Source organism: Polypterus senegalus, chromosome 17, assembly GCF_016835505.1.
Source record: "Polypterus senegalus isolate Bchr_013 chromosome 17, ASM1683550v1, whole genome shotgun sequence".
In the NCBI taxonomy this organism is placed as follows: Eukaryota; Metazoa; Chordata; class Cladistia; order Polypteriformes; family Polypteridae; genus Polypterus; species Polypterus senegalus.
The window spans coordinates 43067501-43079614 of record NC_053170.1 but is presented as its reverse complement, the minus strand read 5'-3'; the positions used below and the strand labels follow the sequence as shown (position 1 = coordinate 43079614).

Sequence of the window (12114 nt, the reverse complement as noted above, 5' to 3'; positions counted from 1 at the left end):
TGCTGCAAAGTAAAAATAGTATTAACTTACTGAAAAAAATATTGAAAAGCATTAAACAGTCTATTTGTATCATTTTGTTCTTGTCTGTCAAAACCTCCTGCTGAAACTACTGCAACTGTCATACTCACTGTAATAGTATTATTATTACAGAGTAGCAACCATGAAATAAATGAGTCAGGCTAATCAGCCAAACAGGCAGAAAAATATTCAATAGAATGACCTGAGTATCTTAAGAAACAATTGTTCATTTTCAGATTTACTTAGGCATCAAAGTTCTTTCCAGTGTCCTCTTGTTACCGCTAGTCTCTTTAATAATCATAGGAGATTCCTGCTGCTAAGAACTCAGTGAACAAGAGGACTGCACAGACCTCTTGTATTTAATTCTCTTCTGCATTGCTGATTTGCTAAAATATAATAATCAAAGCCCACAATGCATCAAATAAGCACAATGTGAAAGCAATCAATGCAATAACGTGTCAAGCTGTACTTGAAGGACATGTGGGATGAAGGCCTATAACTCCTCAAAATATTTGACCCTAAATGTATGTGAAGGATTTTCTCTGAAAAAATTAAAATAAATAGTACACAAGTTTTATAGAGACCAACTGTCTGATATGCATACACATAAATGAATGTAGAAGAAATTAAAAAACAATTATATTTTAATAAAACATGTAGTTTGCTATCCATTACCTTTATTTAGCCACTTAAAGCATGTTATTTTCAAATATACAATCATGTCTTTTCATTTTGGTTTTCATTTTCATCATTCAGAAAGGAATGATTACCTTATGGTGTTTATCTTAGTACCGTGTTATAGTTTTGCATTATGACAGTGTGGGTGATGGACTGATCAGCAAAGATGTTCTAAAGAAGCACATATGATTAACATTCTGGGATTTCCTATTAAACACTCATGAACAGGTAACAAGAGAATGGGATTTTACTTCACCTTAGTGATATTTTTAATTTAAATAAGAAATTTGATATTTTTTCCACACTTTTTCTTTTGGTTTTTAGAATGGATTGCTTGGCAGGCAACTTTCTCAGGTTTTGATTGCTTGTGGAAAAAGATGATTTCTCTTGCTTTAATCTTGTAGATTTTACCACAAAATGTGATCTTTACTAGTACACTAGTGCATTTTATGACACCATAAATACATTACAAATTTATATTCTACACCCTTTAATCCCATTCAGTACAGTATATATTTTACTACCAATAGCATGTCATGTCCAAAAGATCTAAACAAATATTTTGAAATGTATCCTATAAAGGCCAACCCTGACACAGACAGGCGTAGGACACAGTTGTAACAGCACACGTGGTTTATTTTTCTTTTCACTTGTGGGAAATGCCTTCCCAATCCCAAAGCACAATACACTTCTTTTCCTTCTTTTTCTTCTCTTTCTCCTTTACTCTCCCCTGGCAAGCACCGTCCTCCTCCTCCCGACCCTGGCTCCCGGAGTAGTGGCTGCTGGCCCCTTTGATAATGCACCCAGAAGTGCTCCAGGTGCTCGATGACCTATTTCTGGCAACAGTTCCCGTATGATGGAAGAGCTGCTCTATAGGGCTCAGCAGCAGCAGCAGCACCCCCATGGCAGTGCCCATGGACCCCAACAGGGCTGCACCAAACTCCAACTCCCAGGAAGCCCTGTGGGAGTCCTAGGTACTTCTGCAACCCAGGGGGGAGGGGGGAGGTAACGCTCTGGATAGGCTGGCTCCCCTAGTCCTCCCACAGTGGCGGCATTCCGGCCAGGGCCGTCCTCCACAGTCCTTATATATTCTTGAGTAATTATCAATGCTGTATAATCTTACATCTAGAATATTTTAGAAGCTTTCAATATAATCTCAGCGTGTGCAGTAGTAACAGGTTTTGGGTTTCTTTGCTAGTGTCTTAACAATGTTGTCAATATCGCTGTTGGGAAGCATCTCCAGCTACCAGATGATGAGGTGTTGATCAGGCCACTATTTAAAATTGGACCTTCAAGTCAATAGTTAGAAACAAGCCAAGGTAATTGTGCAAAGGACTTGAAATCTGGTTCTCTTTGGAGCTGATTTTTACTTATTTCACTTTATTTGCATTTACCTAAAATTCAGGATTACTTGGGAAATATTGCAAAACCAGCCTTAATTCAGCTTATTAGCTGACTTTTACTCCATATAGCAAACAACCGAGTGACGCGTTCCAATGAGTGATCATAAATTCACCTTCATGTGAGGTATGTTACAGTACATCATAGGCCTGAATATATGACAGAAATCTCTGTCTAGATGCCATTTTCACAGACATCCTTGGTAAATAGAATATGAAGATATGTGAATGTTTTGTGTTGTGAAACTTCATGCTTCCATTCTTTCATAAGTCATATTTTATACAAATATAAACGGTATTGCCTGGTTATATTTGTATAATGGTGTGATGGACGGCCGGCAGCTCATCCTGGCTGACACATCCAGGACGCTAGATGGTGTCTCCCCTGCAGCATAGAGGTGTCCTGATTCCCACAGGACATCATGGGAAATGGAGTTTAACTTCACAACTTTGCTGGGTACCGTGGGTGCCACCATGTGACTCTGCAGGGGGACGTGGAGATTTTTATTTTCCCTATAGCCTGGAAGTACTCCCAAGTCACAGGGATGGAAGAACAGAAGTACTTCTAGGCTGAAGAAAAATACAAGTCTTCATCTGACCCGGAAGTGCTATTGAAGCGCATGGACAGAAGGACAAGAACAATTACGGGTCAAGGACAATTTAAAGGATTATTTAAAGGACTGGTCGAGACCCAGCAGGACAGCCGGAGTTGGGAGGGAGTGTGAAAGAGCTGCTGGGAGTAGTGGTGGAATATTATTGTATTATTGATTTGTTGATGGTGGTGGTTGTGGTGCTTTGTGGCAAAATATTTAAGAAATAAGAAATTAAAATATTTCCTGGTGCTTTTACCTGGTGCTTTGGACGTTTGTCTGTGGGGTCCAAGGAGCGACACCGCCCTCTAGTGTTACAATGGATTTACAATTTATGTGTTTTTAAAATGTTGACTCTTTTGTCATTGCTGGCTAAAGTGCAAGTGTCCCATTTGTCATCTACACTACCTCTCTATCAATTTCTATGCCTTCATGGGTTAAGAATTTGCTCTTTTTGTGTGTGATTGGATTCCATAATTATGGTAACATCTTCCTGGGTTGGAACCATGAATGCTACTTCTTTTTATTTACTGATTTAGTGTAGTTTCCCGAAAAGATGTTCAATTCCACATTAATGAGCATTAATGGTTTGTTAAATAATAATAATAATCACTTATGTGTCTTGTAAGCTGGGCAACACTGATGATTTTTGTATTGTTCTCTCTATTTAACCTCCTTGTCCATGATGAGACACTGGAAATTCCATAAACTGGGTATGTTAGGTTGTGATGAATATAATATAGATTCAAAATTTCAGGAGTAACCACTCAGCTGTTTTGGAGTAATGCTTCCAAGAAGAAAAACATAAGAATTCATTAAAGTACACATAGCTGGTTTTGAGTGATATGGAATGTCGCCTTCACTGTAAGTAGAGCCAAACAACATATCAAGGTCATTATCATTGAATGATCCACTTTGGAGTGATAATACACTTTGGGTTTCATGTCCCCCCAACACCTTTGTACAACCTCATCTCCTGATGGAACTTCTGTGCCTTAAAGTGTAAATTTTAAGTTGTATCAAAAGTAATGTGCATGCAAAATGACATGAACTTTGATTTAAATTTTACAACCATCCTTCCCAAAGAAAGTCTGTAAAGCCTTGTAGCCTGAATTGTAAGGTGGTTCAGCATTATTACACATGCAAAATTTCACTAAGATCGATGTAGCAATTTTGGAATAATGTGTAGTTGTTGGGCTGTGTTCTCCACTACAGCCCCCCTCCCTGATAAAATGATTGAAACGCTATATAGCTCTATAAACCAACATACAAAAATTTGTGAAAGTTGTTTCAGCAGTTGTTGTGTGTTTGGTGAAGAAACAGACAAGATATGATCTGAGGGTGGAAATAAAGTCCTTAGTGTACAAAATGGATAAATAGCATCGAACAAGGCAGTAAAACTCTCTCTCTCTCTCTCTCTCTCTCTCTCTCTCTCTCTCTCTCTCTCTCTCTATATATATATATATATATATATAATTTATTTATTTTTTCTTACTTGTTTATATTTCATGCCAGGAAAATGAAGTTTTCTCCATTATCTGCTTTAACATGTTTTTGATGAAGTAAGTTGAAACAGAACAGATTGCAGACCCTTAATATAGTGAATAATTTAGCATTTTGTCTACGCAGAAAATAAAATGTGATATAATTTGACAGTTGTTTTGATCTGGTAGCATTCATTATGTAGTAGATTAGTTGTCTGAATTCTAAAATGGTGAATCTTTACATGGTTCATAATATTTATATTTTTCACTCATGATATACTGTAATTGGATAGACGCTGCTTTCACTTAAAATTTAAATTGCTTTATTTAGAGACTCATTCACTTGCCTTCTTTTAAATATGTAAGTTAATATATTGTATTTCTATGCTTCATCATCAGTTTCTGCAAACCTTTAAGGACAGATCAAACTGGTATTGTTCTGCTCTTTATATGTTGCTCACCTTTTGCTTTCATACTACTTTAAAGGTATAATAATTTCCATAAGGTTTGCTGATTCTCTGGTATTATTAGGCTTACTGTTTGTTTAACAAGAGTTAAAGACAGTTTCCTTCTATTTCTTTTCTCTGTGAACATACTCATTCCACAAAACAAGGGATGACATGGCTGTGACTCAGTTTCCTTACATTTTCCTAGAACAAGAGTCTACACCACCATGTAAAACTTGTTTGGCTTACATTAAAATATATTCCTGCGGTGGGCTGGCACCCTGCCCGGGGTTTGTTTCCTCCCTTGCACCCTGTGTTGGCTGGGATTGGCTCCAGCAGACCCTCGTGACCCTGTAGTTAGGATATGGTGGGTTGAATAATGGATGGATGGATAAAATATACTCTGGGAGAATACAAATGTGATAACTGTAAAATAAACAAAAAGGCCATTTTGGAAAATGTCTGTGTGAAAAGCCTGTGGTGTTAAAATTAATTAGAAGCTTTTTTTGTCTTAAGTAATTATCACATTTTTATTCATCTGATTATGCCTTTCTTGGCCTGTATTTGACTGGTATTCATATTGTTCAAACACGTTTTAAATGGTATACTCCAAAATTATACAAGGATTCTTTAAAAAATTTCTGGATTTTTATTGTTGCATCCAAATCATTTTTTTGGGAGTTGTCTCCCTAAGACTTTCAAACATTAAAATCTAGAAATTTGGTACCCTGCTTGCTGTCGATGTGCGAGTGGTTGCAAACTGTTCAAAAACAGTTGGATATATACTGAGCACTGATCATTCTGATATTTCTCATCTTACCATATACTATTTAAAAAAATATATATGGTTTTATTCAACTGTTTACAACGTAATGTAACATGCTAAAAACCTGGTTAATCCAATTCAAGGTCAAGATAGGGCCAGAGCAGCATCAGGTAGAAGACAGAAAATAACCAAAACCTGCTGCAGGCCTCAGTCACACGCAGACCCTCACTCGTAGCCTGACTAAATAACCTAACCTGCGCATCTTTGTTGATGTGTGAGGACAACTCATGTAGAAACACAGACAAAGGTGCAAATGCCACACAAACACTGGGTGTAGGACTTAAAGCCTGCTGCCCTTATTTATTTATTTTTACTCATGTACTTACCTACTTATTTACTTATTTATTTATTTTGTAATGTTTCTGAGCCCGCTATGTTTCATTTCAGAGTCAGAGGAACCTATCATTGCAGAAACAGGCAGTACTGTAAACTAGCAGTGGACAGGAAACCAGACCATCGTAAGGCCCTTTCACAAACACAAACTGATCACCTCAAAACTACTTCTTTACTATAGCATTTGTGCTTCATAGTGTATATATAAGGGAGACTTCAATAGTCTGATTTTCCTTTTCAGGGGTGGGCAGAGTCGTTCCTGGAGGGCCGCAGTGGCTGCAGGTTTTTGTTCCAACCCAATTGCTTAACAAGAAGCACTTATTGCTCAAGTAACACTTTGCTTCACTTTAGTTGTCTCGCTTGTTAAGATTTTGAACCCTTATTGCTTATTTTAGTCTTAACCAACCGTATTCTCGTTTTTTTAATTGCTCCATGTTAGCAATAAGATGCAAATGACAAAAGAAACTAGCAGTTCTCTGTTTGGCTTTTTTTCATTTACACCTGTGTGGATTTATCATGCATTGTTTGGTTTAATTAAATACTTGGATGGAAAGTGAAGAGAAAAAAGGTAAGGACTGATATTTACTCATCCATTTTTGGCTTCAAATCATTTGGATGATATGCTTACAAAGGAAAATTACTTGACATAACAGAGTTAAAGCACTTAAAAAGCCATGAAATTAAATTATTGACACCAGTTGTTTTCTAATTAAGCAATTGGGTTGGAACAAAAACCTGCAACCACTGCGGCCCTCCAGGAACGACTTTGCCCACCCCTGCTTTATATTTAAAATATATCAACTTCCTCAAATAAGAAAGCATTTTATATTCCATCCACATGTTCATGGATTTGCTTTTTAACTTTACTGGGGAGCTACTGTTGTAACTCAGTAGATATTAAACTATCCTGTCAGGTACATTTTATGAAACAACTGTAAAATACTTCAGCAGGTCATATTCACTCAATTATCAAAATTCTCCTGATTCTTCCTGTGTGCTGCAAAACACAGTGATGTGTGTTACCCGCACAGACCCTTAGCTACAAAATTACTATATTTTTATAAAATGCCTGCTGTTACTGTGTGCATTACACAAAGTGCTGAAACCTTTCTCTGTCGTGATGAAATCATTGTGAGTTCAGATAAAATATGTATTTTTAAGAGGGTAATTTACACCTTTTTTTGCTATTGTAAAAGCAAGTCTCTATCAACTGAAATGTCACTGTTTTTTTTTTCTTTTTTTGTAAGTCTAGCAGATAAGCTTATAAATGTTTATTATCATAGTAAAGAAAATGCAAGGCACTGTTTGATTTATAGCTTGGCGATTATTGACTCAATGTAATAATAATTTCTCCTGTGAAATTGTGCCGTTTGCAATAAGTGCTCATGTGCCAGCCTATTCTGAACTAGTAGGAATCACAATAAAAAGAGAAATGTGCAAATCATATTTATTATCTTCTGCTTACCTTTCAGACATTGTGGATACAGTAAAGCAAGTCAAGATGGTGAGGAAGAATTATATTTCCAATGTAAGTCTACAAAGCCTTTAAATTACTGGCAGTCTGATAATTGCTTGTAAAACCTCTTAAAGTAACCTGCCATAACCTCTTTTCTTCATTTAGAAATATTTTGATGGTGATATGTTCATATGGGAATAGCGCAGTGGCTCGGTGGTGGGGTTAATGCTTTTGTCTCACTGCTTTGAAATTTCAGTTTAGCCCGTGTCTATGTGGAGTTTGCATGTTCTTCTCTGGAGGTTTCTGGCTTCTACTCCTGTCCCAAATATGTGGATATTATGTTGGTTGGTGACCTTTAACTAGCCCTGTGTGAGTGTGTGTGGGTATGTGCCCAAGTGTGATGGAATGGAGATGCTTAATATAGCCAAATCACAGCACTATAATAGAATAGCAGAGTTCTTCTAAGCAATAAATGGAGAGACAGATAAGAACTATAATAACAGAATTATTGATCATAATCTTACTTGTAATAAATATGCATGTAGGTGAATCTGTTTGAAATGCCAGTGTATACAGTACTGATTCATATTCAGAGTTTCCCATATTTGATAACTTTTTGTCTACCATTTTTGTATTATTTATTCATATATAAAACATGTTATATTTCTGTAACTTTAAAATAGAATTATTTAATTATAATAAAATTATATCAAGACTCCTTACCAATTTGTTTCAGTTAATTGTATTCTTCTATAATATTAATCACTGATTAGAGGCTCAAAGTGCACACATTTACAGATATAAAATAGTAACAAAAATATTCACACTCATAAAGTATTGACACAAGTAAATACAGAGTTCTTTTTAGATAAAGATTAATAAAACAGCTATAAAAACTGGCTGGAATATAATAAAAAAACATGTTATCAGTTTGGTCAAGTTAGCATTGGAACCCAAAGTCGCAGCAGGATGCTTAAAAGAAAAACATCACAGGAAAGAGTTAATAACAATTTAATTTTATAAAAAATAATTAACAGACATTTTTAAAGTATGGAGAATGAATACATTCTCCAACCAAAATTCAGAAGGTAAGAATGATGTGTTATCCTTTACACTATTAGAAGATTCTACATTTGGATGCCCTGTCATTAAAGGGTGCATCTCCTGCAGAGGAATTAAAAAATATTCTAGACTTTAGATGGTGTGGTTCACAGGTTCAGTACCTAAAATACTGGAAGGCTTATGGACCTGAGGATCAATCTTGAGTCTCTCACATTGTCCATCTTTTCAGGCAGTTTCACCAGAGGTTCCACTCAAAGCCAAATGATCACATTTAGTGACTTAGGAGGGGAGCTTTGTTAGGGACATGTTAATATTCTATATTTTTAAACTTTTGGAACTTCTGTATTATTTTTATTTGTTAATTTATTGCTGTTACAATGAAGCCATCACAGTACCATTTTGGCTGTTTGTATTCAGTCTTTTCATGGGTGCCACCATGTTGTTTATGAATACAGTGTTTTTTGCTTGTCATGTGATCAGGAGCACATAAAACAAATGACTTCAATATGTTGCCCCTTTACAAGATAGTGGCATCCTAGTAATTATATTATAAGATTTTTAAGACCCCAACAACCCCCCTAAAAACTGTGCTGTGTGCCGCTTTCTGTTAACACAGGCAGGTACCAGTTTGCTGCTCCCAGTGCAACTACAAGTTCGAAGGCTCCCCAGTAAATGTGTCTGTGTCACCCGCCAGTTGATGCAGGGAGGGAATATTTAAAACCAGGCGCTGACCTGGCCATGTGCTCACTTTGTGTCTCTGCTTGTGCGAATGAAAGATGATGTCATTGTCCCTGCTTGATTACTGCATGTGTCTGAGTGACAGCTTCCATCTGAATAAATGCTTTGAGCATGTTCCTGTCTTTACAAAAAATAAAGGTGATATTTTTTAGAACCTGGACTCACCTTCTTCTCTCTTGTACAAGTCTGTGACCTACAAATCATAAGTGATACCAGGAGTGGGTTCTTGCAGAGGTGAATCCCCAACAGGCAATAAACGATCCTCTTTCACCAGATGAGGCCCCTGTAGGTGCTCCTGCCCTTATTCATCCCAGAGACATGCTTGTGAAGATGGCTCCTTCTGACAACCTGGAGTGTTTCCTATTCTGTTTTGGACACGTGGCCACATTGATGAGCTGGGACAGCGGAGGCTGGGCACCTATGTTGGCCCCTTATTTGACCAAGTAGGCTTTACAGGTCATGCAAAACCTTCATCCTGATAGACTTAATGACTATGATTTCCTGAAGCAACAAATCCTTCTTCGTATGGCTATGGTCTCCTAGGCCAGGAAGCACAAGTTTTGGCTGTGGCAAATCAATCCAGATCGCCTTATCCAGGGACAGGTGCAGGACTTAGGAGACCTTATCCAAAGTTGGTTCCATGGAGACACCTTTGAGCACATTGTGGAAAAGCTCGCTTTTGACACTAGCAATGACCTCTGTGATGTGAAGATTCAGAGTGATATCAAAACTCTGTTGGATTTGATCTGCAGATTGGAAGGAGCCCAAGCCAGAGAGGCTACCCTAGTCTGGCTCTAATTTCTGTAGAGCCTGCACATCCCTACGCCGCTGGGGAGGACCCTCACAGAAGATGCCTTTGGGGGAATTCTGGAGCCAGGACTGATCATAGATGCTTTTGCTGTGACCAGTCTGTACATCTGGCTAATTAGTGTTGTCTCCCACCTGTTCAGTCCTTGGAGAGTTGCTTGGACAAGGTCTGCTGCTCTCAGGCCAAGTTCTTGGAAAAGGGTATCTTTAAGGTACCCTTTGGTTGGCTTAGCCGGGTGTGAGGTCCCGACCCTGTTGGACTCTGGTAGTGATCTCTGCGTGATCCAACATGATGTGCTCCGGCAGATACCTTACACAAGCACAGAGCGTGTAAACATCCGCTGTGTTCATGGGGATGTTAAGCACTTGTACCTCGTACTTTTCTTCTAATCAATTAAATTACTACATTTTTGTTTTTGTTAAAGCCAAATGTTCCAAAGTTGAACTTCCTGATGGCAATGATATTAAATTAATTTCCTGGAAATGCTGTGCTTCTATTGATATAGATGGGACATGCGTTAAACTATACTCAGGGAAAGATTTTGACATAGATATCTGTTCTGCCATGGGAAGGCTTTTGGAGTCACCTTTCCTTAAAATATGAATCCCTTTTTATTAAATGCACAGATTCTTTTCCTGTGGACTACTGTTATGTGACAGCTCTGTCACTATTTCACTTTCTCTACTCATGCACTTACCAACCGTTCACAGATACAGTGCAGTTACACCCAAGACTCTAGTCTATGCATTTCTCCTTATATTTGTGGAGACGTAGCACAGGTGTGCGATTAGCAGCGTTCGGTATCAATTACAGACATGGACAATTCCTCACCTGCGCACTTAAGTGCGGAAACGCCCATGCCGGAGCGAGCCCAGGAACCACTCCAGCCACACTACCACTCCCCCTCCTTAACCTGCGAGTGCGTCAATTATTTATTTTAAAAGGCAATGAGCTGCAGACCTCACTTTACCACATATGTCTCCCAAAGTCCTCCGAAAGCGTATATCCTTGTCTCAATAAAGGAAGCTTGTGTAAATAAAACCAAGCTTCTGACATCACATAAAAGATATATGTGATAGTGCTTGAAAACCTCATCAGCTTGCATTCAGAGATGTCACTTCAAAACCATGTCAGAACTGGCAGTTTTGTGAAAAAAACATGAATACACCCCCATCACAGACTAAATGTTCTGAATTAGCACTTACTAGAAGGCTCCAGGTGGAAGGTTAAGTAAACTCCAAAGAAAACACAGCTGTTTTGATCAGTAAAACCCTGAAAACAATGCAAAGAGTATGTGCTTAACTCTTTCAGGGCGGATGTCGACTTCTGTCGAAATTCAGGAGTACAGGATGGTAATCAGCTGTAAACTGAGGCAAAACACACTGATACGTTTTAGTTTGACTTTCTTTACTAAGAGGAAAGTTAGCTTCGTTGATTTGACTTCGATTTCCTTTGCGTGAATGAGTAGCAAAGAGAAAACAACGTCTTCAATAGCATCAACGTCTGGCGAGAGACCAAAGCGAATGTGCAAAGCAAAGTGCTCCATGGGTGACATTTTGTGTTTAACCCCTGAAACATACTCTGACTTGTTGGACTCAAAAAGGAAACAGAGGTACCAGTATCAGCTGATCACAGCGCCGAACACGTTCATGTAGCTTATGAGCCTACAGGGGATACCGCCGCTTACGATGACAAGAGATATGAATTAGATTGCATTGCACTGCAACTGCCACCATTACACGAAGACAGCCTGGCAGCTGGCCCACCACGGCATTTCTTTTGGCCGTCAAGCTACCCCCGAGATGACAGCCACGGCACACAGCGGCAGACATTTTATGTTAATTTATGTGTAAAACCATTGCTTTGTTAGCAGTTAATTTTTGGACAAATAGTCAGCCCTCAAAGAGTTAAACTGTTTCTTTTTTTTTAAATATACAGTCCAATGTTAACTTATCTTTAAAAAAAATAATATACAATTATAACAATGCTTGCTATTATAAATACACAACAGCAAAAAGGATGTGTGATTTCTCCTTTGCATATTTTTATTGCTTAGCATTTTTTAATCCCCATTATAACCCATTTAGACTGACACTAAAGTCAGGATATCATTCTAAAGCTAGTTTTCCCAACACATCACACTTGTTATATTCAATAAAGTAAATATGTAATTTAAGCACAGATTCACCTTGACTTTTTAGTTGCCTTCTGCATACATCAGTGGATGTTGAGAAGCAGTTTATCTAGCCTTCTGATCTTACTCTGGGTGTAGATA

General features: G+C 37.9%; 1 protein-coding gene across 1 annotated transcript in view; it reads left to right on the top strand.

The window, feature by feature from the left end:
• LOC120517506 (ephrin type-A receptor 7-like) overlaps nt 1-12114 on the top strand; it is a 607868-nt gene that overhangs the window by 536436 nt on the left and 59318 nt on the right. Inside the window, exon 8 of the mRNA XM_039739879.1 lies at nt 7248-7303. Coding sequence (XP_039595813.1) covers nt 7248-7303 — 56 coding nt within the window. The remainder of the gene's footprint in view (nt 1-7247; nt 7304-12114) is intronic.